At 36.7% G+C, this 25,820-nt stretch overlaps 1 protein-coding gene across 1 annotated transcript; it reads right to left on the minus strand.

The window, feature by feature from the left end:
- Nucleotides 1-296: 296 nt before the first annotated feature.
- On the minus strand, nt 297-25,569 carry ADSS (adenylosuccinate synthase). The gene is made up of 13 exons (XM_009701441.1): nt 25,453-25,569; nt 21,834-21,936; nt 19,271-19,339; nt 18,464-18,514; nt 16,216-16,282; nt 13,131-13,238; nt 12,749-12,830; nt 10,827-10,953; nt 8,275-8,429; nt 7,730-7,854; nt 6,577-6,674; nt 1,614-1,763; nt 297-861 (listed from the first exon to the last, which is right to left on the minus strand). The coding sequence occupies exons 1-13, from the start codon at nt 25,567-25,569 to the stop codon at nt 809-811; spliced, it is 1,305 nt and encodes a 434-aa protein (XP_009699743.1). The 3' UTR covers nt 297-808.
- Between the last annotated feature and the right edge of the window lie 251 nt (nt 25,570-25,820).

Here is a 25,820-nt window from a genome sequence, read left to right on the forward strand (position 1 = left end):
AAAATAACGGGGGGGGGGGGGGGGGGGGGGGAAAAAAAAAAAAAAAAAAAAAAAAAAAAAAATTATAAAACATTTAACTCAAAATCAGAACAGTTCTTTAATAATCGCAAATGAACTTTTTACAATAACAATTTTCTAACTTTCTGGGCACACTTCCTGGTAAACACTTGAGTGTCCTCTGTGAGTTACAAAGAGTAAGTTTTCTGTGTTATACAGCTAAAAAAAACTGGACATTCTTAACAACTTGGCATCACATCTTTTCTTAAAAAACAGATCACACAATAATTTAGACAGCATTTATAGCATTATAAAATCAGACTCCCCCTCTTTAATCACTCACAAGAGCAGCCATTAAGAATACAACAGCTTTAGGAATACAAATAATGAGGATGTAAAGCTATCTGTGCAAAACTGCATTATTTTTACTGTCTAAAATTTCAGGGAAGTAACACCGCCAAAAGCAGAGAGAGGATAACAAAGACAAACAGTCATGAAAGTAATGCTACCTTAGATTTTCAAACAGGAATTACATTATGAAGTAAATATTAGGTAAGGAGAAAAAAAAAAAATCTGATGGCACCTTGAACAACAATGACAAGTGTCTGGAAATTGTAGTTGAACAGGAACTGATACAGGTTCATGTTAAAGTCTCTTTCAGGAGTAGCAATTGATTTGGGGGGTATCAACTCTAGCATTTCTTTCCATGCAAAAATCTATCTTTCCAACATCTTTGCTTTGCGGGCTACTAATGCATTTAAGAATGAGCAGTCTTTTGAGGAGTGTGCTTTCTTCCATGCATCTGAAATCTTTAAAACAGCTGGATCATTGATTCCCTGGATTTCCCTACTCCAATCCATTTAACTGCAGAAGAGAAAAACAAACTTTCATTGTAAGTAATACAAAGCAAGTTCAGATTGTATCTTAAGATAAGACAAAAACTTATCTTCTTAAGCACTTAAGATCTTAGGTACCATAGTTGGAAGAAAAACACAGCATATACTATTAGTAGGTTAACAAATGGTAACTCTGTCTATTGTTCTCAAAGTAAGAAGGCATTGATAACTTAGAAAAGCAGGTACAGTCTTGAAGCTGCCATAATAGATCATAGGAAAAAAGATACATAGAAACTGTCAGAAAAGTAAAGATTTGCATCATCTCTTAATTCCCAGCTTTGGATGGAACCACAGTATCATCTTTGTTAGGGAGCATGAGAGAAATTTGTTAGTTTAGGACCTCTTACTGTCACATGTATTTAAACACATTACTGTACCAGTAGTCCCACTGACTTCATAATGGCAGCAGAATAAACCCGTATTACAACCAATCTGAAAAGCACTTAAGCAAGTTTTAAAAATCTCAGTTGAACAAGAACTATAGTATAAGCCAAAGAAAGAGTGCATATTAAAACTTTTGAAAATTTTCCATTCAACAGCTAAATAGATAGATAAAAAGAAGTAAAACAATAATTGCAAGTATCACCAGGTACGTCAGAATAACCACAGCTACAAACTAGTCTTCAATATTTTGAATGTTCATTAAGAGAAAGTACAAGATAGGTTTCATGGAACAGGAAAAAAACAAAACAAACAAACAAAAAAATCTGGTTTACTTACCAGGAACACCCAACTCCATTTCTATAAAGCGAACATAATTTTGTGCATTTACAGGCAGCTCGTCAAACGTCCTTGCATTTGATATGTCTGTGTCCCATCCTGGGAGTGTCTCATACTGAACCTCTACTTTATTTAAGACTTCCTGGTTGGCTGAGAAGCAAACAGGAAAAAAAATATCATGTCCACAAAGATTATATATTCTCATTATATAACACATAACTGTAAAGCTTTTTATTCTTTTCTTACACAAACAGACTTACTCATAACATAATACCAGCACTGAAGGTGCTGAAGTGTCCCTTTTTGTCTATATATGCAGAGAAAAAAAAAAAATCCAGTAACTATCAGGACTTAGACTATAGGAATTTCAGTACTCAGTCACATGCAAACATTCTGCTTAAACCACAATCTTTTCAGTTCAGAAAACAACTTTTCAGGAAAAGTAATTCCCCAGAATGTTGATTTATTTTTTTTTTCCTCTGAATAAATACCAAGATCCAACTCCTGCTTCATGAGGGAATTCGGTGATGTGAAAGCAAAATCAGGCACCAGCTTCTAAATATCAAGGCAGTATGGCATAGGAGTGTACTTTTTATTGAAGAAATATAGTCATAAGATGTAGTTTATACATAATAGACTCCTGATGCTCACAGACCCTTTGCCCCAAAACTCTACAACGAATTTGTCAACCAGTGTGGAGTCCCACATGATGTATGAACAGTAACTGTTCCAATTACTTCTCAGAATAGAAGCAATGAGTATATTCCATTTTGTCCTTCATTTAGTAACTCTCTACAATGTTGTCCATTAACTCTGAATCCTGTGATGATTGCAAGTACTGGAAAAGATGCTAGGTACATTGTTCTAGAACTGAATCATTCCAGTAATTATCTGAACATTAGCCTTGGAATGACATCGGGCAGCAGAAGAAAAGTCTTAAGCCTGAAAATGGCCAAAATACAATGATAAAAAACCAGGAGGTGTCAGGCATTCTTGCCTTCCTGGAAAAGACAGCATTCTGCCAAAGGCACTATAATTAACGTTACGTGGGCTCCATGTCTCAGATCAAGCCACTCCTGCAAAGACAGTGAGTCAGCCTGGGAAAGGGTTTTAGGTGCAAGAAGCACAGTAAAGGTGCAAACACAAAACCATAGCTAATCCTCGCCAGCGTGTGCTTAGCCACAAACTCAGGCTTAGCATATTGAACAATTTTTCCTGCTGCAGGTTAAGAGTTCAGTAGTAGCAATATTGTAAGGACAGCCTTCATGAACTAGGCATTTTGAGTAAGGGTGAAAGAGGTCTAGCTCTACTGACTTCAAAGCCTCCAACAGCGAAGAAACGCACAATTATTGGACTGAGGTGTTCAGAGGTTAAGGCAAATGATCCTGAATCAATACTTGTTGCAATCAGGACAGGCAGGCAGGCACATTGAGGATGTTGGGTTGCAGAGGCCAAGGATAAGCACTTTCTTTAATGTCATCAGCAGTAACAACTGAGGTGGTGTCTGCTGTCCAGGTGAACTGTAAAATAGAATAGCTATATTCGAAGTGCAAAATGACAAACTAATCTCCAGGCACCGCAAATGGTCTCGAGTAAGAAGCTAGCCTCCTCCTTTCTGAAGAAGGGAAGTGACTGAGCACCTAATCTTGGAGGTCCACAGGCGTTTTTACTTTGAAGCCTCTCTGATGAGGCTAGCTGAGAAAAAGCTGAAAGCACTTAGAATTGAATGGTCTAATCTTGTCTACAATCTTCCATTACTCCATATTAGTTCAACTCCTTACTTCCCCAAAAGAGAGGCAGAAAAAGAAGGGATAAATTTCTTGATGTTTCAAGTGATTCTCTCATTTTGCTCCAGCAGGTGCGACAAGAGATGATGCGTGGTAAAGATATGCCATAAACTGAGCTCAGTGCAGCAACAGATGTAGTCACCATCTAGATTTCTCTCAGCTTTTCCCTTAGGGGATTTATCTTTTAAGCTTTCTGGAATATTTCTTATTAACGGCTCAATTAGATCACAGAGAGAGCAGATATAATGATATCTGGTGGTCTGGTACTATAATTTGGAGAGGGAATGATGTAATGTTACTTCCAACTCAAAAAGAATAATTGAAATTTGGGATCTTGGCACCATTCTAAGAGAAAGATCCTCCAACAATTTTCCAGAAACTGAACATAAAAACAGTCATATAGGTCAGACCAAAGGTGCACCTAGCACAGTGTCCTAGCTCTTTAATCTGCAGCAGATGCCTAGGGAAGAGAAAACAAAAGTAAGCATGAAGTAAAGACTCTCCAAAATAACCTCTCAATTTCCTAAGGAACTGCGGTTTCAAAGTTTCCTGAGATAGAGGTTGTGTCTGTGCTGAGATCAGCTGACGCCTGAACTTGGACAGAAGGCATTAGCAGGACTGGACCATGGCTTTCGTGTTCCTTTTAAACTGATCAGCTCAGAGCTAGGCAGGAGTTCTCTCCTTCTTTCATAAACTCCTATGACTGAACAGAAATAGAGATACCAGCCAGCTCCAGAGCAAAAGACTACAGCCTCAGTGGTACCAACTGAAGTCAGCTGTAAATTTACAAGACATTTTCAGTTCTTTCTTAACAGGAGATTATGAAATGCCCACAGAAATCTAAGCTAAAAAAATCCTGAGACTCGTATGATTCTCTGATCCAGGTGGAAAAAGGAACAATATATGAAATATGGCATGTTTCTCCACAGATGACGGGCACTGTGTGTGCTTCTAATTTAGAGACAGTCATTTCACAAGAAGGGTAAGTCACTAACATCTCCAAGAGAGTGGGAGAGTAGGGAGAGGAGAGAGAAATAAATACCCTGGCAGCGAGAGATTTCCAGGCTAGATCTCTTCTAAATTAAATTCAAAATGTCAGTGGCAAGTTTTTTTTTTTTGAAAAAAAAAGTTAAATTATACAAGTGCACAGCAGGCAGAGATGCAGACATCAGAAATAATCTAATTGTCTGCAAAACACAAAGTGGGAAGAAAGTTGCCTTTTGTTTTTGATGCCAGGGGTGGGGGTAATAAGTTAGCTGCAGCATATGTGCTCAAAATGCTGCCAAATGTTGAGGAGTATAGCAACGAGAGAGGTGTGGAACACAGAGGCACTGTGAGAGACAGCATCTTCCAGCTTACCAGAAGTTCAGCTCAAACTCCTTTCCGACACTTAAGGAAGACAGCATGTCAACAGCAAAGACAACAGCTTCTACTAAATTTCTATCAGAATTCTTAATTGTTTATACAGTAAAAAAAAAAATAAAAATTAGTTAGGCAAGTGAGCCGTGTTGTGCTGCTATGACCAAAGGTCAGCCACCCGGTACCAGGGCATATACAGGGAGCTAAGCCTGCCCTCAGGAGATGTAACAAGATACTGGTCCCATCTTGAGAGACACAATGAATGGGGAAAAAAAACCCCAAAGTAATCACTGAAGTCTTAGTCCTGGAAAACATGGCCACCTGTTTATGTCACCTTAATGATGGACTGCCAGAGAAGGTCCTCCTGCCCTGAGCACAAGACAGGCCAAACAGCCCCAGCTTAGATGACAGGGCTACAGATGCAGCATTTACTGAGTAGTTCTCAATTCAAACATACAATCTCCATTATGTTCAAAGGCCGTCTAAAGTACACACAAATTTCCTTAATATTTTGATAAGGGTATCAATCAGGGAATAGCTGATTCTTAAAAAGGGAAAAGCATTCCATGGTTTAGTGCAAGGTAAGTGCTAAATTTCCTGAATAAAAGTGCATGCCATGTCATTCAGTACGCATTCAGATTGTAACTTTGAAGTTACAAACTTCAGATTTTATTCGAAGATACTGGAGGTCAAACCAACTACAGAAGTTCCCCAAGCACATGGAGAAACAGATTTGTTAATTCCTCATGAATTTCTCTAACAGATAATGTGCTATTTTCAAGGACTACTGGCAGATCATCACTTATTCCTTTATACATAATTACATCTTTATGCTACATACAACTCGCAGTAGGATTTATCTGATTACCACAGTTGATCTCCTCACCCACAAAAGTTCTCTGATGATGGTATCATATGAAAAATTGTAACCTGTGACCAGTCTCAAACCCTGAGGTTTGGAACTGAAATGGAAACAGGCATCTACGTGCACATCAGAAAAATCAGAAAGCCCAATCTTTAGCACTGGTTAATGTTCTTCCTTTTTCTGGAGTCTCTACTATAGCAAACTGACAAAGATGCACTATCCATTAAAACAGTGTTTTGTGATATTTGAATATTTTAACATGCAGGTACATTTTTCAGGTAAAAATGATCACTGTCCTCCTCAGGAGCTATAGTTTCTATCATGCTAATAAGCTGATGTATGTTGGATCTGCATTAGCAAATAGTCTTGCTTTCACCTAAAACTAATTGCTCATTCCCCCCCACACCCCTTTTCCCTTGTTTCCATTGCATAGGTGTAACAGGTTTTGGCTGCTCTGTGAACCACTAAGGGAACTGAATTGCTAGAAGAATAATGTAAGGAGAGAAAAACCTAACTTTTCAACGGGATCAGTTCTCTCATGTGGTTCACTGCATACTTAAATGAAGACTTGTCCTGCTAGAAGAGGGGATGAATACAGTAGTTGGAATAAGACACTGGGTTTAGAGTGTGAAACGAGCTTCCGATTTAGCTTGAAGGTAATGCAGGCTGTGTTAAAGGAAAGGGATAAAGGGGTAACAACATTTACATTTAAGAAGCTTTGTCTAGCACTTTGCATCTTTCTAGTAGACAAATGACAGTATTTGGTACAGGTGTCTTGAGGATGTGGGTACAGGTGTGGTACAGGGTGTCTCTGGTGCATCTGGGAAGACATTAATGGCTCGATGCTGAAGTAACACATTCCTGTCATAAATTTTACAAGTAAAAGTCAAATGCATTGAAGCATCAGATTACATTTCACCAAAATCTAACACTGTTAAACCAGCAGTCTTACCAGGAAAATGAGGTATGATTTCACCATCTAGTTTGTATGCAACGCCAACTTTGATTTCTGGAAACACATCCAAGATATCCAATTTGGTAAGTGCCAATCTATGAAGAAACATTACTCTGGTTAAACAAGTTCAACAACTCTCAACTCCTATCACATTGTAAGAATACCGAAAGACAAACTGATTCCTGCACATTGCAATTAATTGTCTTTCCTCAGAAAAGTAGTTTGTATGGCACTAATCTATTTATCTGGTGTGACTTTAGGGGAGGAAAAAAAAAAAGGTAACACAGCCTTTTTGTTGTGTCCTTAGATCTAGTACTATAAGAAAATGGTAAAATTCAAAGAACAGGTATTGTCAAAGTGGGTGGTCTATAGCCTTTAGTGTTAGAATTTTAACTGGTCAGGGTGCTGCCAAGGTACTTCATGACCGTTCAGTTTGAGATGGTTTCATAGCATGGTGCCTGTTGCTGTCTGTTCCTGTCCTCTGCCAAATGTTCCTGTCCTACAGGGAAGGCAGCAAAATAATCAAACACTGGCTCTGTAAATACCTGGCTGCATCCTATTTTAAATAAAAAAAGCAAAGGACAAGAACAGGAAAATTTAAGTAAAGCACGTATTTACAGTTTATCTACTAGAAATTTTATACCAGTTTTCAGACACCTATTTTTCATTTTTATTAAAATCCCAAAGTCATATCCAAATTTTCTTCATTTACACATACTGCTGAAGATAATCATGGGTTCCCATCTGTCTTATTTTGAAAACAAACTAACAAACCAAAACCCCACAAACTGTATCAGGTTTTACGGCCCTTGTACTGCACTTGATTTGGGTTTGGTGGGACAGCAGGGGTCGGGGTAACTCGAAGCACCAAGTACTAAGACACGTAAGTGCTTCTTCGATCATTTTAAATGAGAAATAACGATGTGCTACAAGTAAAGGAAAGAAAATTTACAAGTATGATATGTCAAATATAAAAACATCTAATGCTAGGAAAAATGAGGGACAGTTAATTTATCAAAATATCAAAACAATCAACAAATCAATACTAACACTCTGAGTATTACTAACTGGTTTATGTACAATTTACAGTAATTTGTAGCATTTCATGATTTTATGTCAAGCTGCCAGCAAAGCTGTCAAAACAACTCACGCAGTAAATCCATTAATCATGTAGGCATATCGGAGTAACACAAGGTCCAGCCAGCCACATCTTCTCTTTCTACCAGTGGTAACACCGAACTCTTTACCTCTCATTTGCAGCAATTCTCCAATTTCCTAACAAAAAGTAATACGATTACATGAACCTTTTTTTATTTGCAATATGCGATGCAGGTGTATACTTAACAACATTTTACAATATTGTACATTACCTTAAAAGTTCTTCCCCCAATTTTTCACAAAGTTGTCCATTGGGATGAAAACAGAAATACAAAATGCTATTTCTAATTCAAGAGAACACTTTGAGAAAATCTCTCAAAATTTGTTCCTGCTCTAGCCTTCTATTCCATAGGAAGGTCAGAGAAACTGACATCAGCTTTGGCAGTCCTGTAAGCTCAGTCTAGAATCAGAAGAATGAGACATCTAAACACACTGTCATCTACTTGCAGTTAACCAGCAACACTGATTCAACATAAGACAGACACACCAAGTTATGTCACCCAGTTACAGGTCACATCTAGGGCTGATAATACTCACATTATTTTGTTCTGTAGGAAAGGCACCAATTCCAACTCTCGTTGTATATGCTTTCACAACTCCGTACACTTCCCCAACATTCTGCGGTGGCATGCCCAGACCTGTACACACCCCTCCAACTGTGCAGTTTGATGAAGTCACAAAAGGATATGTGCCTATTAAAAAAAAAAAAAAAAAAAAAAAAAAGGTTTTTAAAGCTTACTCAATCACTGGTTTTAAACTATTTTAAAAAAAAAAAAATCTAACCTGGTGAGGAACAGTACTTGCACTGCATTAACCTAGGTTTTACAACACTAAAAACCAAAACAAAACACACGATAAATGTATTTTGCAGTCAAGAATGTATTTAATGAGCTCTTAGCTTTGTATGTACATTGTCTGGTCCTTCTTTATTGAAAAAGGTAGAAATCTTACCACTTACTTCAACTGGTACAGAGGCAAGAGTTGACTACATAACAATTCTGAATGACCATACAAGTGAAAAATCGGAGTAAGACACCAGAAAACCATGCCTTGCTATCTTACATAAAATAGACTCAGTAATAGAACAATGTGAAAATCTGAAGGGAGACTCTTAAGAAAATCGTATTAAAAGGTTAGAAAATACAGGTGTACCATTTTTCCTTTTGGGAGAAAAAAATAAAATACAAGCTCTACAAACTGGTCAGCACATTATAAGGATAAGAAATTACAAAGACATGTAGAACTCTGGAAAGAACAGTTTTGCTTACATAATCAATCGAAAAAATTATTTCCACAATTAAAAACAATCACAGAAAAGAAAACCAAAAAAACCTCCTGGAATACAGTCTAGTTCATTAGCGGTGAGAGTTTGCCTCTAGTTAAATATTCAGCCCTCATTTAAAAGGCAGCCTGGACAGCAAAGGTAAGAGCTAAACATCTCAAAATCCTTAGGTTTACACTTTTTTTTTCTTTTTTTTTTTTTTTAAAAGTAACGGGAGATGAAACAGAGCATGCCAGTCCTTAGTTGATTTGAACTGTGAACAAAGCGAGATGGACTGCAAGGCTGGGGATTCACCATCTTCACTGCCAACAGGCACACATTCATGACACTCACCTCGGTATTAAGACTTCCATGCACCAAGGCACAGAAAATAGCCTTGTTCAGAATGCCGAATAATCAGATTTGGCATTGTCAATCTTTTGACTAGGACTTGTCTGTTGCTAACCCAAGTGTCCAACTCACTGATGGTATCTACTGAAGGAGAGCAGATAAGTCTCTGTGTGAGGGTCTCTCAGCACAGGCAGGAGAAAAATTTAAGTGCCCCAACCAACTCTGTACGTATTACAGACATACCCGATGAGGTCCAGATTATTTGCATTTCCTGTACTTATAGGAAATCTAAAATCCTCACTGCTTACAAAAAACAACCCCCCCCTAGAGTCTTCTGTAAATATCTCAGTTTTCCACCAAACATTTCCCTGTGACAAGAGTATTTGAAGACTTCTTTCCTCTTTTTTTTTTTTGACTTGTTAAAAAAGGGAAATTTCTTCCAATATTCAGATTATCATGAGAAAACTTGGTGCTTTTCAGCATTATCATGGGAAATTCTTCCCATTATCATGGGAAAACTTACAGTGACTAGTCTTAGACATACCTTCCTCTTAAAAGAGGAGGTTTTCAAACTCACTATGTTTGAAAATGCCCAGAATCAGAATGCCCATCAGTTGAAAGCAGACTGCATGCCAATTTTGTATTTGTATGATAGTAATCCTTACAGGCTTCATTTTCAGGCTTAAGCACCTTTCCAACAATAAAAATGATGCAGTTACAAGGCCAGTGAGACTGAAGAAAAATGTGACAAAATGCAGGAGCCAATCATATAGGCTGCTTATGCCGATACAGAGGTATAATAATTTATCTGTCCTTACAATATAATGATAACATAATAACTTCATTTAAAAAAAAAAAGCTGCTTCTATCAAGAAGCTTCTAATTTTATTAGCAAAATCAGTGTTTTAAGAGAAACTGCACCATTTATAATTCCAAATTGATTGTAGTAGTCTTTTCACTCCCGCTTCATTAGCAATCCAGATTCCCAACATCTTTCCTTACATCGAGAAACAGTAGAAAACTAAGTGTTAAATAAAGGGTTTAAAAATAAAACAAAAAAAAGGCAAGCTGATTCTGCAAAATTCAACAAGCATTTTGTACGTATACACTTTGCCTCTCAAAGCCCTCCATTCTTCTTCTCCAGTATTTTCCACAGGTGTATACAACTGAGTTATTTCATGTGAAATTTACAGACACTGAGGTAATAGCTACACCCTGTTTAACAAAAGTCAGCTGATCTTTACAGTCATTCAAGTAATTAATCTTGGGAAAGTCTAAAGCTTTTTGAAAGATTTTAATTAACAGCTTTTTCTCCCCTTCTCCCGTAATTATTTGCTACTCATGGAGAGTACTGTTCTTCCAAAATACAAAACACTTCTGCCATAAGAACAGCTAAGCACAGAAGAGTTTATATTTAGTGTGCCTCTTTCACAACATAAGTATATAGCAACATGTGTCTCAGAAAGGTTATACCTACCAAAATCTATGTCCAGCAGTGCTGCATTTGCACCTTCTACTAAGATCTTCTTTGGTGGTCCATGTAAAGCCTCATACATGAAATAAACACCATCCCTTACCATTGGTTTTATTTTTTCCATGCAGCCCTGAATAATACAAAAGACTATTATATACTATAATTTCATTATAATAAAGCCAGTCAGAGTACAAGTGCTATTGCTCCCTCATAACAGTGCTCCCTTTTAAAAAGGAAAATCAAACAAAGAAATGCTAAATATGCCATAATACGTGAACAAGGGAAGGAAGAACATTAGACTCAGATTTACACAATAGATGTGTATGCTCTTCCTAGGAAGAAAGAAAGAAAAGAAGGGGAAAAAAGGAAAAAAAGAAAAAATAAATAAAATCCAAACTTTCAAAATACTTTAGAAATAGTCAAGCTTGAGTATAATCACAATACTTTATTCAGTATTTAATTTCCAAATGTTCAAAATTTCTCCCCCAAAACTAGCATGTGAGGAGTTCCTCTTCTGGCCGTCTGAAGCCAACAAATGCACACAGTCGTAAAGTAGCATAATTTGTGATATATATACAGGTATGTTTGTAAGTAAAAGTAAAAAGTTATTTATTGGAATTAAGGGTCACATGCCTGAATGCCACTGAGTAGCTGGATGTAAGAAGCAGCCAGTATTGTTGAGATTAACACTCGGTACACAGCCTTTTTCCCCATGTGAACACATGGAAGTTCTCATTCTAATGATTAACTTCACATGAAATATAACACTTTGTCTTTCAGAATTCAATCAAGTACATTAGTGTAAAACAAACATTAAGTGCAAGTAATTTTCCTCAAGCTACAAATACATATTATGTTTCCACCCTGAGTTTCAGATATTCTGTAATCCTAATGTGCATTAAGTAAACTACGAATCATTGTAAAACACTCCACTGTAACTGATTTTTAGGTCCACATATTGACAAAAATACTACAACTCAACATTTGTAACAGATATTATTTAAAGTAAGACAAACAAAAGTGCTAAGAACGCCCATATACTCCATTCTAGAGCTGGTAAATTGAGTTTAGTGGCAACTAAAGATACAAGAAGGATGATTTCTTTGGCCTGATTTTCCGAAAGAATTAAACACGTAACTGGGCATGCCCTCCCCTGTTCCACACATACCTCAATGGTTTTAAATAATTTGTCAAATTCGGTTGAAGTTTTCTAATGGGTAAAAAAAGGATCTCATGCAGTTAAGTTTCTATAAAATGCATGATCAAAAAGGCTGGGTAAGTGTAAGACACCCGATATTTTTTTCAAAGAACTCGGGTGCACCGAAAAAATTGCACTATTAAGCATAAGAGAATTAATACTACTGAGAAATCTCAGAACTGTCCCAATTGCAGGGAAAACACCAAATCAGAATTCATAATTAACCACTAGACTAGTTTGCTGGCAATGAGGCTTCATTAGTTCTGCTGCTATCAACTGACATTTTTCTATGTTGTCAAACAGCATTTTTTTCCTTAAGGCTTATTACTTAGAAGAATAATTTAATTCGGTTCTTAAGTTTCTGACACAAGGAATTAATATTCCACTTTACAAAGAAACATACCTTCCCCAACTACAATCTTGTTTGTTTTTTTTTTCCTCCTAGCCAGTATGTTCGAATAATCAGAAGTAAAAAATAATTCTCCCTATACAAGCCTTTTTCTTGAAGTTTGCAGTATTCCTCTTGACACTAAGTTTTAAAATGCTGCATAAAGCAGGGTGAAAAGTATCTTTAAGGATGCTAGCAGACTTTAAAATTGATACGTACCAATTTGCCATGACATGTATTACATTTTAACTCCTCACACAAGCATCAGTCACCAAGAGATTTACACATCAGTAACTGCACACAGCGATGGTACCATTTAACAGACAGAAGTAGGCTTACCTTGAGCTTTTCCAATTCGCCTTCGATATCGATCTCTAAGGTAGGATATATCGCCTTGTACTGATTGGCTAACACTTTGAACCTGGAAGGCAAAAACGTTTCACTGAGAGTTTTGTTTGTCTGTTTTCCTCCTCATGCCCCTATCAACCTCAGGTTTTACTGGTTACGTATCTGCAATTATTTGGTGATTAAGCAATTTTAAACGATAAAATATTTTAATAATTATAAATAGAGAATTTAATTATAAATGAAATTACTTTCATATTTGAAAATAATTTTTAGTTAAAAAAAGTAACAGCAACCAGCTGTAATTGCTTACACAGGGCACTACCCAGAAACTGAAAGCTATGCTTCCAACCGTGCATTCAAATACAGAAATTACCTCTCAGAAAATTCATCAAAATCAGAAACAAGATCACACATTCTGAGTCCGCTTCGAGCTGCTTTTGAAGAATATACTGGACCAATTCCTTTTTTGGTAGTTCCCAAACTTTCAAAAGAGAATAACAGGAGTTATTTTTGATATAAAACTTAGGTGTCTTTTCTTTAAGGTTAATACATCCTTAGCACAAAATGAAATGTCGTTAATTGCAAGCATTTAGAACCTTGTTTTAAGCATTTAAAACACAAGATACTGTTAGTATGCAACTTAGTTTCAGAATACTACTGTTTATAGACATAAACATATTAACCTTCTACATATACGTCTGTTTTTAAACCAGTAACTTCTTGGACTTTAGTGAACTCTTATGTATTTATTTGTACACAATTCCCAACTTTTATACTCAAGGAACTGAATGCCAAGACAACATCCTTCAGTACTATGAACTGAAACTAAACAAACACCTTCCTCAAAAACGGTCCTGAAGACCTAAAGAAAGTCCTCCATAAAGCAACAGCACAAACAGTATGGATTTCAAGTTTGTATGCCAGTAACATTTCATTTAATTCTAAACACCTCAGTTGGAGCCAGGAAAACAGAAAACACTGCCGAGTATTTAAAAAGCAACAATGATACCCAAAATGCTGTACGTTGCAAAGGGTTCAGGAATAGATTTTGCACTGTAGCGGATTCTGAAAACCTGCCCTTACCTACCCACTCTACCTGAAAAGCCTTTTTCAGCTTACATCAGTGACATCATAACATACAACTTGCACTGACTTCACCGTCAGAGAAGTACAACTAGTTCAGAAAGCGTCTTCTGCCAGAGTCTTGCTAAATAGCTATCAAAATGGAGCCAATCTGCACTCATCATAGGCAGATTATCAAACATCTTCCCCATCGCTCTCAAAAGATTAAGTAACATTTTAAGGAGAAGCGAACAGGTGTGCAGCATTTTCAGAAGTGTGCTGTACATTGCAAAGCTTAGTTTTGCACTTAGTTTTAACCAGTTTGTTTTGGTTTGGTTTGTTTTGTTTTCCCCGGAGCAGACACATAAAGCCATATCTTCTTCAATTACAAATTCTGCATATGCAGAGTGGCCCAGATTTCTTTAAACTGCCATGAAGGTACCATATCATGCCTCAGTTCAAGAGGGCCTCTATTTCAAGTAGAAGGTACAGGTCATATAAACTTTATGTTAAAGGGTGTCATTTGATATGTGAGTGAACTGAAATACAGTTCATAATCAGTACATAATTCATTTTAGTTATGTCATTAGTAGTTTGGAGTAGATTCAAAGCAATAATCTTGGAAAAACCCAAGTTCTTCCAATTAGACTCAATACTGAGTAATCTCAGGGAGTGGTATGTTTGCCTCCAGTCCAAAAAGAAAGACATGCTAACCAGCTTTGCATCACACAGCATCATTTAACCATGGCGGCTTAACTAACTGACTCTAGCCTCCACCCCAATTCATACCCTCCACAGAGAATTTTTTTGAGGAGGAGTTGGTTTCCATTTATTTTGTTTCTTTAAGACATGCCAATTCATAAAGGAGTTAAGCTGTCAGAAGACTGTATTTATAGAAGTTAAAACAATTCTATATTAGATTACCTTTTCTATAACCTTTCTGCAAAGGTAGCTACATAAGCCTTACTTGTGACAGTTTTTGAGCTACATTTGAACAGATAAAAGCATTCAGTTAAAAAATAAACTTACTATTTATAATAATCAACTTTGAAGTGTTAGACACAAAAGAATTTTAATACCAAATATGCTATGTAGTCAAATCTACAGTTAGACATGCTAGCAGGCTATGTCAATTCCCCACTCCAACAGACAGTCTTTTGATAATCAGTTTATGATGGCCTGTTCTTAGCCAGCTTGTAGTAGTAGTACTTCCCCCACTACAGTCACTTAGCCTTAAAATTTAGGAGGAAACAGCTTAGTACTTTCAATCCACCAGCAGTTTTAACAAGCTTGAAAACCATATGATCATTGCAGAATTTCAAGAACTTCACAGAAAGAATAAGTCACTATTAAAAGTGCTGTAAGTTTTTTAGCTTTGAATGTAATTTTTTTCCCTGCGTTTCTTTAAAACAAATTAATGGAGAAAAGTGGTTATTCCTTCAGTAACTAATAAAGTGGTTCCTTCTCACAAGTAGCCGAGTGACTGGCAGTGGTTTTAATTGCAAATATTGTCATATAGCAATTTTAACTTGCGCTCCATAAACATCAAGATTAGCTGATATACACATACTAGCTCCTAAAAAAAAAGTATATTCTTCCATATATATGTATATATGTGTGTGTGTTTTTTCTTCCTGTTTACTTTTTAATTCCTAAAATAACAGATAACAAGACAGCTGGTACAGCACAGTCAAGTGTGAAAATGACCCAGGCAATTATTTTTCATCCACACAGACAAACTTCCAAGAAGAGCATTAGGTTTACTGGTATCTCAGAAGTCTATAGTGCAGCATTACTTTCCAGCTGTAGACATGTCACAGTTAATTCTGCCAGCTTTTTCCCCATCCCCACAAACTAGTGAGCTACTTGGAAATCATAGGTTAGAGACATAGCAGCTAGTTCCTAGAAGTTTCAAAAGCTTCAGAAAGTCAGTACGAGCATGTAGTAGACAAGGTGAACGTTTACATGCACTTCTGACAACGAAGCATCATGAGATACCAAATTAGTCGCATCAGTCCTTTCAGTTATTTGGAGATGACAAAGGGGTCCTTCAATCTTCATAAACAGAAACATATTTCTACAGAAACAAATACCTCCAGTAAACAATTAAAACATTAGGAAGCAGGACCCCTTTTTTATAAAGCAAATTAGGAACTAGGAACTTTTTCACAAGGTAAAATATCAAGATACAACTCTTTCATTAGGAATGAGGGTTTTTTTGTTAGCTGCTGAATGACAAAAGTGTAAGAAATGATCCCTGCATACTCCACGTTGAAGAGTTACAAGGATAATTAATATTTTTTTAAACTCAATGACAAACAATAGCAGAAATCCAATGTATTAAGTCCTATGTTTGTACTAAGCCATCCTATGTTTGACAAAATAAAACTACCTACTTCTTTCCCGCTTGTTCTTGCCTCTGTTGTTCTTGGATGCCATCAGCAGCTTGGTGGAAATCAAATACTAAGAAAATAAAAATAACTTAAGTAGAAAAATTACTGTTTCTCTAAGGATTTCCTCAAACCAACTCTAGCCCTGTTTATCAACGTGGAAAACAAAAATACACACTGAGGAGAGACAACGAAATGACAAGAGTGTTTTTCCCCTTTACAAGTTACATTTTTTCACAGGGAAGAGTTCTGAGATTTTTCAGAGACTTTTTAAAAGTGTTTATTTTGTAGAATACTTGCAGACTGTGCATACACCTTCCACAGCATAACTGAGCCATTTCAGCTTTGTAGTGACCCAAAAGAATGTGTGGACAGCAAAGAAAACATGCCGTTGAAAAAAAAAAATCCTGGAAAACAGGTTATAGTAAAAAAACATCATAGTGCTGAAATTTAAAGTGGGAACTTTAAGTAAATATTCTCATTTATTCTAAAGATTTGTTAAACTTTTTTATGTTTTAGACAACATCAATTAAAACACATTTGGAAATAAAAAAGCTCCCACCAACATCTGTTACGTAAACACAAGTCATCTTCACAAGCCCCGATTATTTTTTAAAGGCTTACATATATTAATGACGAAGATTATGCAAAGAATTCCTTGCACCAATTCTTTGTCTACCATAACAACAACAAAAAAAAACACCACAAAAACAAACAAACAAAAAACCCTAACAAACCCAAAACAACCTGACAAGGCTCATGTCAAATACAAACGGTGGTGCAACAATTCGCAGGTTAACAGAAGCCAGCTTCTTTTTCTGAAGAACTACCTCCTGAAAGTTAAACTAATCTATGCATTACGCAGGAAAGACTGAAAACTTGTGAGAAACAGACTCATTTAACACATAGTCTAGTCTCTCTAGAACAAGAGTGGTTTTCCCATTAGCCTTACCAATTTATTTTTATGTTTATTTCCACACATCCCCACAATTTAGATTAGATTATCTCCAACATAGCTTGAACCTATGTTTGGTTGATCTTTTGTTACAGACTAATCATTCACACACCACCAATACTCATTCTAGAGAAGGCATATTTATCAGAGCAACAGACCTCCAGACTGTCATCAAAACTTGCTCAACAGAAGCATTCTGAAAGGTCACTTATGTTAAGCGGTTGAATGATGATGAGTGACAGTCAATAACTGGTCATTTTTACTCAGGACCTGTTAGCTATGAAAACTTCATAGTATTACCACTGCAATATCATCATCACAGATTAGTTTTTCTAATAATCTAGTCATTTCCAAGTAATTCACATACAGTGATTGTACTCTCAGAAAGGATTTTAGTAACTTAGGAACAGGTACCCAATTAGTTCAAACTTAGTAGTTATTCCAAAGTAAAAACATACTTATTCTGGAATAACTTGTTCACTCACTAAGGTATTCCAGATCGGTTTTAAAAAACAAAAAAACAAACAAAAAACCCACACAACAACATAACCAAAATCGAAAAGCAAAAGCAAAACCAAAACCAAAACCTTTTTTCTGCTGTTATAAGGTTTTATCTGATAAAGACCTAGGAAGTTTGCATCTTCAGAAGACGACTACCAGAGCAGCAATAAGCCCATTTCCTAACACGTGTAGTTAGATAACTATTATGTTACAATATCTAAAGATCTAATTTAAAGGACGAATTTATGCACTAAAGATGTCCTAGGGGTGACAGAGGAAGAGCCTTGCCCGATGAGCTCCCCGCGAGGAGGGCAGCCATTCTCTCCAGCCCTACGGAGTCCTGCCTGTGAAGTCTCCTTTCTGAAGCGCCTTAGTTTGGAAGTCACACCCAGACACGTGGTTTCCCAGCAGAAAAGCTGCTATGAGCAATACCGCTTTTACACCAAAGGGGGAAATGAATCCTGCAGTCAATTAACTTCTGAACTGCTTCTTGACTGCTTTGACCTCTAATCGTTGGCTTGGAAAGTGAACCTGCTTTCCTGACTAGGTTATGCTTATGGCATAGGATTAAAGAGTCAGTAGAATATAAATCTGGGAAGGTCCCAAGCGGGGAACGATTTTTTTCCAGGATCTTCAATAAACCAAAGCAGCATATGGAGACTTAATCCAAAGTACATATCTATCTAAAGACACAGCTAAAAATTGCCACGCTTTTACTGCCATGGGAAGTGCAGAGAAAATAAAGATTAACCAAAACAACAACAAAAATCAACAAAAACACAAATAACAGGAACTTACCAATATGAGCCCTGTCAGAAATTATTAGTCTTTTTTCCCAGCCTTCTAGCCCTTAAAAGACAAAATGAAATAGTTCAAATTATGTTTTGTATAGCATTTTTGTCTTCTGATGTATAAAGGATAAATAGTTTTCATGTTCAGCCTTCAGTCAGTCTATTTAAAGACTGAGCAATCGTGTTCCAGAGGGAAAAAAAGTAGTTTTAGTTATTGAAAACTTGGCATCAGCCTGTAAAGCTGAGAAAGGCTTCTTCTGAGGAAGAATTCTAGCTATTCTACTAGTTCCTCAATTTCAGCAATCAACTAGTAGCTTTTTGGTTTTGAATAATCTAGACCATTGATTTTCCTCACTTACAGGAGACTGCCACCAAGCATGGCCACAGACATAACAGAAAGTATCCAAAAACTGAGTTCTGAATCAAGAAGTGATCACCACAGCTTTTGTTTACATTAATACATATCATCAAACTGTACACTATATTGTAAGAGGTAAAACGACTATGAACAGGTAACAACACACTTTCACAAGTTGTTTCACTTCTTAAATTCACTGCTTTAAACAAAGAAAAATGTCTGCACATAATGGATATTTAGAACATGTCCTCTTCTGAAACCGTACAGAGACTCCTTTTGTCTGTCTTCCCACGAGGGCCCTGGGACTTCTAGCAAGACTCCCGTCAGAAATTAGCAGCTAAACGGCGTTCTGGAAAAACACTTTGTACGTCACCTCTGCAGAGGCATCCTCTGTCTAAATCTTTTGAGGGGGGCCCCACAAACTATTTTGAGTGTAGTATGTTAAAAATTTCTCACCTTTTCCTTTCTTTAAGTTTTTTTCAGCTTCTTCAAAGAGTCCTGGCAAATGAATTACAACGCCATTTCCTGAAGAAAACCATTACACAAAATTTAATGAATTATGTTGAGCACGGAAAAAAAATATTCCAAACAATTCAAAGACACTTCATGTTTAGTATGCACAGTATTTTATTTATGTTTTTAAACTTTCAAGACATTGCAATTTTTATTCTTAGGAATTTGTCTGTAAAAGACTGACTTACATCCAAAGTATGTGTATGTAACTACATGCATTGAATCTTTTTAATAAACTGAACAAAATTTCAATTTAGATCAGGACAAAGAGTAATAGCATCTTGAGGCAGTCTGGAAGGCAACTTCCTCTTCCTCATTCTAAAATTAACTTCCCTCTCTTCGTACTTCATTTTAATAACCCTATTGTCTTTTAAAAGCTTAGCACATTTATATCATCGTTATAAACACTAGCATCCCCTCAGGCACTTTTCTGCTGTAAACAGACACAGAATATTCCATATATAGAGTTGGGGCTGTTAACAGACTAGCAAAAATAACAGAGGAAAAAGCTCCATCAAAAGCAAGCTCACTTTCCCACAGCTGTCACATTGCTCAGAAGATGACTACTAGCTCATACAATTGACCAGCATCACTGAGTACCTAAGAAAGGGCATTTCCATAAAGCAAAACTGAACCATCTTAAGGTCATACCAAACTCAGTAGATCTGGAGCTATCAGTATAACATCTAGCTAAAGAATGAAGGGACCTGTCATGTGAAACTATTTGCCTATCACCTAATTCCACAGAAAAGCATTCTAAACACCAAAATACAAAGTATTTAAGACTTCTTCACTATAACATTCATGGTACAGTCCTAATCAATAGTAATAATCTATTATAATACTCCAATCATTTTGACCTTGCCCCTTTTTTTTTTTTTTTGGAACATAAAAGACCTTTCAGTATAATCTAAGCCAGATAATTTTTTTCCCGCAAAAGAGACCTAAAAGAAGCTAGAACTACAAACTTCAGAACAGACAAGACCAAGAGATAGCAGATACTACAGACAAGCGGATTTGTAAAAAGCTCTCTCCTGTCTACTGTATTTTTAAAGAATGTGGTCTTTCCTACTCAACCCTACAAAAACAACACGGCAAATGGGCATCCTTTTTTACTGTTTTCAATCAATAACCTTTTAAAGAGACATAATACAGCAACATATTCATAGTGAATAAAAGTAGTATCATCTGCCACAGCCCTCAAAACTAGAAGCAGTTAACATCCCAGCCTTCCCCTCATCAGAGGGAATCTCTCTCCACGCCCATTGGCTCAATTTCTGTAGAAGTATTAGACAGGGCATGTTGATGCAAAACTATCCCACTATCAAGTCACAATATAACAGCTGAAAAGAGGCAATTAACCACCAATTCTCATGAAGTAAAGAGTTAATGCTGACTGTGAGTATACAGTCGCTACAAGCTGGACCCAAGAATTCAGCAAGTACTGTTTATGAATCAAGTAAGTAGCAACAGAGGCTCTTTAGCTGCTATACTGTTTCGCCAACTGTCAATGACCACTTGCTCTTGGCACCGGCATCAAGCTGAGAGGCCAGACTACAGGCTCAAAGCAATGAGATATGCCAGAAGAAGTGATAGGAAGAGCAAGGCAATAGAGTCCTGATTTGGAGAAGTACACTGTGTAAGGGACAAGAGTTCTGGGTATCAAAAAAGCAGGATGGAAGTGTTGACAGGGCATAGCCTTTAGTCACCCAGAGACTCACCTGATTTGTGAAACAGCAGACAAGCACAGCCATAGTTACAACGCTGCGTACACAGGTCTTATATTTGCCTTCGTTCTTTGAAGGAAATTTTAAGGGCTACACAGGATTATTAAGTAGGTTGGTCATACAAGCAAGCCAAAGGGAAAAAAAAAAAATCTAGGATTGGAAAAAGGATTCCAAGAGAGGAAGGGGGTTAAGCAGGCTTGTAGGGACAACAGACAGGACAATCTAAACCCCCTTTCAGGAAGCAAACAGATCATAGATCCCAACATCACATAGTACTGCCACTGCCCCAAACCTTCTGATGTACTCTCTCAAGAAGACTTCTTGGCAAGAACTACATAGTGCAGAAGTCTTTTGGAGTCAGCATTCATTTCACAATCCAACAGAAAAGGGAGGAAAGATCTATGTTTCAAAAGGTACTGGTAGTTACTTAGCAGGGCTGAAGACTAAAACAGAGAGACAAATTCCGAGAATAAAAGAAATAATTGGTAGAGAACATAAGAAGGAATAAGAGAATGACAATATGCTGGGCAGCTAGCTGTTTGCATTGATAGGACAGGTAAGAACAAAGGTGAACTATCCCAGAAAATAAGAGACACCTCTGTAATCCAAACTTCACCACTGAGTTAAGACAATATGAAGAAGATAGTAGAGCAGTTCAGATCTATGAGAATTTGAGGGAGAAAAATCCTGATCCTGTATGTCCTCAGATATATTTTGTTATTTTAATATCTCAGTCTGTAACTATAGTATTGTCTACTTTTTAGAGATGTCCCACGTACCAATGAATGCAGTGACTTTTGGATTGATGATCCCACTTGGCAGAAGATGAAAGTCATACTCCACAGAATCCACAACAACTGTATGCCCTGCATTATTGCCTCCCTGTGGGGACAGAGAAAAAAAAAAGCATTAACAGTTTTTGATACTAAAGACAAATGAACACAGAGTACAGAGATGGAATGAACTGGTTCCAGCTCTAATTCTGCAGCTTTCATGTCTGTTACTGACAAAAGATCTTTCAGAGATCTCCTTCTCCCAGGTAATCAGCCAAACTTGCTTTGTTAAACTCAACATCAACATCAGTATTACCTGTCATATAGACTTTGGGCAATATTTTGGTTCAAAGGTACAAAAGTTTGGAATAAGATTAAAATGTTTCTAAAAATTATTGGACAGAAGCATAAATATTCTAGAACATGCAAACATTTCTAAAAGCCATCATCAGTTTTACTAGTTTCCTATCATAGTTATGGAGAGTAAGTATTAAAAGTGAAACTGCAACCCTAGCAAAGGAAAAAACCATCACCTCTTAAACTTAAATAAAACCATATAGTTATTGGGAAAGATAAGTCCAGCTGTTTGGCAACATGCAGGCTTCTTGTTCTGAGTTTTGGGTTCAGTCTTTTGAGCGTTTTTCTATGAATAGTAACCAGCAAAGCTAACTTGTTCATTCTAAACCTCCTCGGCGATAAGAAAGGTCTGTAACGGCACAAGTCATTTATACCTGAAATGTGCCGTTAAGCAGTGAAGCTAGAGGCAACTAAGACGATTGTGGTTTTGTAAGTTACCAGAAACCATTTACATCAAACTAACACTTAACACTTCCAGCTTTTTCCATTACCACAAAGAGAGTATTAAGAGATTTGTTAAACTGTGAAATATGTCTAAAATACAAAAAGAAGCCTGTGACCAAGTCTTAAAGAGGGTCAAGATAGGCTTATGAAACTAAAAGGATTACAAAATAGCTACCAAATCTCCCCAGTTCTTTTTTGTTCTACTTTTGAAAATAAGCTTACGGTCTCTTGTGACCGAGTCATTCGTGCAGGACAAGGTTACACACAAAATGGTTCTGTTTGCGTAACTACAGGAACATCCTTTACAGGCACCTTGCACCAGAAATAAATAAATTGCTTCACAGAAGGAAAGCCCTAAAGGAAAGACTTCTAATCTAAGCCTTCTTTCAGCACAGGACAAACTGAAGAAAGGCAGCATATGAAAAGAAGAAAAAAGAAACTGTAAGAAATATTACTCTATGGAATTATAAATCTGAAATATTTCAGAATAACGTATCTCAGAAGATCTTTTCTAAGCAATGGACTCAACAGCTACTCACTACTTCTACAACATTTACAAAGCATGAATGCAATACATAAAGCCATATACCTGACATTACAAATAAAGGACATTCTTAGATATCAAACATTTGTGCCAGTACATAAACACACTTGCCACAGGTAGAAGCCCAATCTCAGTGAAGTTAGCAACGAAAATTCTCATAATTTCAGCATTATTTATTTACGGACTTGGAGCCATTCTACCTCCTTTGGAAACAGAGGGAAGACTTACAAACCTTCAGCAAACAACAGAAATGTCTGAATTTTCTAAGAAAAGTTTAAATGATTTAGTAATATAAGGTAGAGTTTTTCCATGTAGTGAACAGTTCCTTGAAGAAGTTGTAAAGATTTCTGGATGCAGATGGTTTTCACTGCAAATGATCTCACTTAATCAGAGAATGCCAAATTTTCAATTCACAACATGTGAAACAGAGTGAATGCATAAATAAAGCAAGACTTTCAAGTTTATTCTTTTAAGAAAAAAAATAATAAACGTTCAGGAATAACCTTCCTCCTCCTCCCATCCTTTCTACTCAACAGTAGCTGTTAAGAAAGATTATTTAGCAGCCTACCAACTCCACAGTTCTATCTTTGCTTTAAAAGAATGTTAACTAGCTACATTAGCAGGTAGATCATTTCCAACTATTTTTGAAATGCAATGCTGATACTCCTGAGTTACTGCAAGTTACTCCAAAACTAGGTAGTATTCTAAGAACTATTAAGTTATATACATACATAAATATACAAGATTTTTTTAGTAAGAAAAGACATTGGTTTTCTACTCGGTGTTTGAGAACCTAAGCAAACCCATTCTTGGGGAAGAAAGAACAGTTATGTTCTAGAGTAGCATCTACAGTCAAGTACATCTGCTGAAAGTGGTAGCTATCTTCTTCCTCATCAGATTGCTTCAAATTATTCCTTTCTATTAGATCAACTGGTGATATCAATCTAGAAAATTTAACATGAGCACTGGAGTGCTTTAAATGAAAATTCAATAAATAGCTCTAAGTACAACACTGAAGTACTGAGGGAGCAGACATTTACAAATGGGAAGGCAAGTCCAAACTCTCCCACTGCAGCATAAATAAACTGAACTAACTCATAAGCAACACAAAGGTTAGTGAATGACTATTAATTTGAAATCCCATACTAACTGCATGATTTAATTTCATGTTTTGCTTCTCAATTTATTGGGGGGGGGGGGGGGGGAAGGTATTCTAGCATCATTAATGCCAAATAAAGAGAAAGAAAAATTTGCCATTGTAGAGATTAGATCATGATTAAGAATAAATTCTTGAAGTTGGCCAAGCTACTGGTGCCATTCAGACACGGTAACTTAAAGTTCAGCAGTCACGTCTGCTTGAGTGAGGTGTACAGCATGCAGACCCAGGCTCTGTTCATCATGAGAACATAGCCGCTGGTTTTTGGTGGTGTCAAGATTTCCCCCTTGCACTGCTGAGTGATGCCAAAGTGTGTTCATTCCATGCTCACTGAAAAGTACCCCATGGCTGAGACAATAAAAATGCATTTTACCTTTTCAACTTTGAACTACATCATTACTACACCTTCATCTAGAAACAAGTTATTTATATATACTTCTGCATGTTTACTGTGAGCAGTTATACTTTAAGGGATTTTGCTAAAGTAGAAAACTTGACATTATGTGTGACAAAGCACTATCTGAACACACTCTTAGGCCATACTAATACCTCAAGGATTCCAAATACTTGTTTTCAGATTAGACTCAAATTTGAAACTCAGAATTTAGTTGTTTATAATATTATGATGCCTATGACATGAAAAGATTCAGTCCCAAAAGTGCTATTGATAGCAGCCGTCTGGTATAACATTAAGTCAGTCCCCATCCTGCTTTGGATGTCATTCTCTCAAAATGTGTCATTTTGAAAAATACTTTTAATTTCAAACCATATTTTAGGAGAGTATTAAAACAACATCATTTCATGAATTCAGTTTTCAAAATTCTGCTGTTGATTCACAGGTAAGCACTACCCTAACTGCAGAAGTGCATATAGCTAGACCGTGTTAGGAACCATTATAAGAATAGTTCACACTGCACACTTACGGTGAACTAGCGGTAAAGTGTACACATGTTGTGTACTCAGACATTGCACAACACAAGTTTGATAAACAATTCTAATAACAGAAACCTGGACTCAGAGTTCTAGTGGTGGTGGGGTGGAGGGTTGGGTTGTTGTTAGATTATGGGGTTTGGCTTGCTTTTGATTTTTTTTTTTCCCCCTCCTCCAGAAATTGATGATAATACCAACACCTTCATAATGTTGGCAACTATTGCCTCTGGGCATAATTCAAAGTATAAACCGATGAAGTCACTCCTGGCTTCAGTGCTTTCCATCTGGATTTCTCGTTCCTCCTCCCTCATCACACTAAGCCAAATGGGACCAGTTAGATCATTCAAGCTAACACTCCTTTGATTCAAATGTTTAAACATTATTAATGGAGAACTAACTGTGGAATTTATTTTCACTATTAGTTAAACAAAGTTCACGCTCAAACGATCTTCAATACATTGTATAAAGCTTTTGCCAGAGGAAAATGAAGATATACAAGTCATTTCTTGAGGTTGGCAATACTCCCTAGTTAACTAAATATAGCAATCAGTCTACCATATCT

This window comes from Cariama cristata, unplaced genomic scaffold, assembly GCF_000690535.1.
Source record: "Cariama cristata isolate BGI_N322 unplaced genomic scaffold, ASM69053v1 scaffold9950, whole genome shotgun sequence".
NCBI classification, from domain to species: domain Eukaryota; kingdom Metazoa; phylum Chordata; class Aves; order Cariamiformes; family Cariamidae; genus Cariama; species Cariama cristata.

Coding starts and splice junctions, on each gene's coding strand:
- ADSS (XM_009701441.1), bottom strand. CDS start 25,569: ATGAGGGAGGAGGAACGAGAAATCCAGATGGAAAGCACTGAAGCCAGG. Junction 16,283..18,463: donor TTCTGACAGGGCTCATATTG/GTAAGTTCCTGT, acceptor TTATTTTCTTAG/TATTTGATTTCCACCAAGCT. Junction 7,855..8,274: donor TTCCTACAGAACAAAATAAT/GTGAGTATTATC, acceptor ACTTTTTGTTAG/GAAATTGGAGAATTGCTGCA.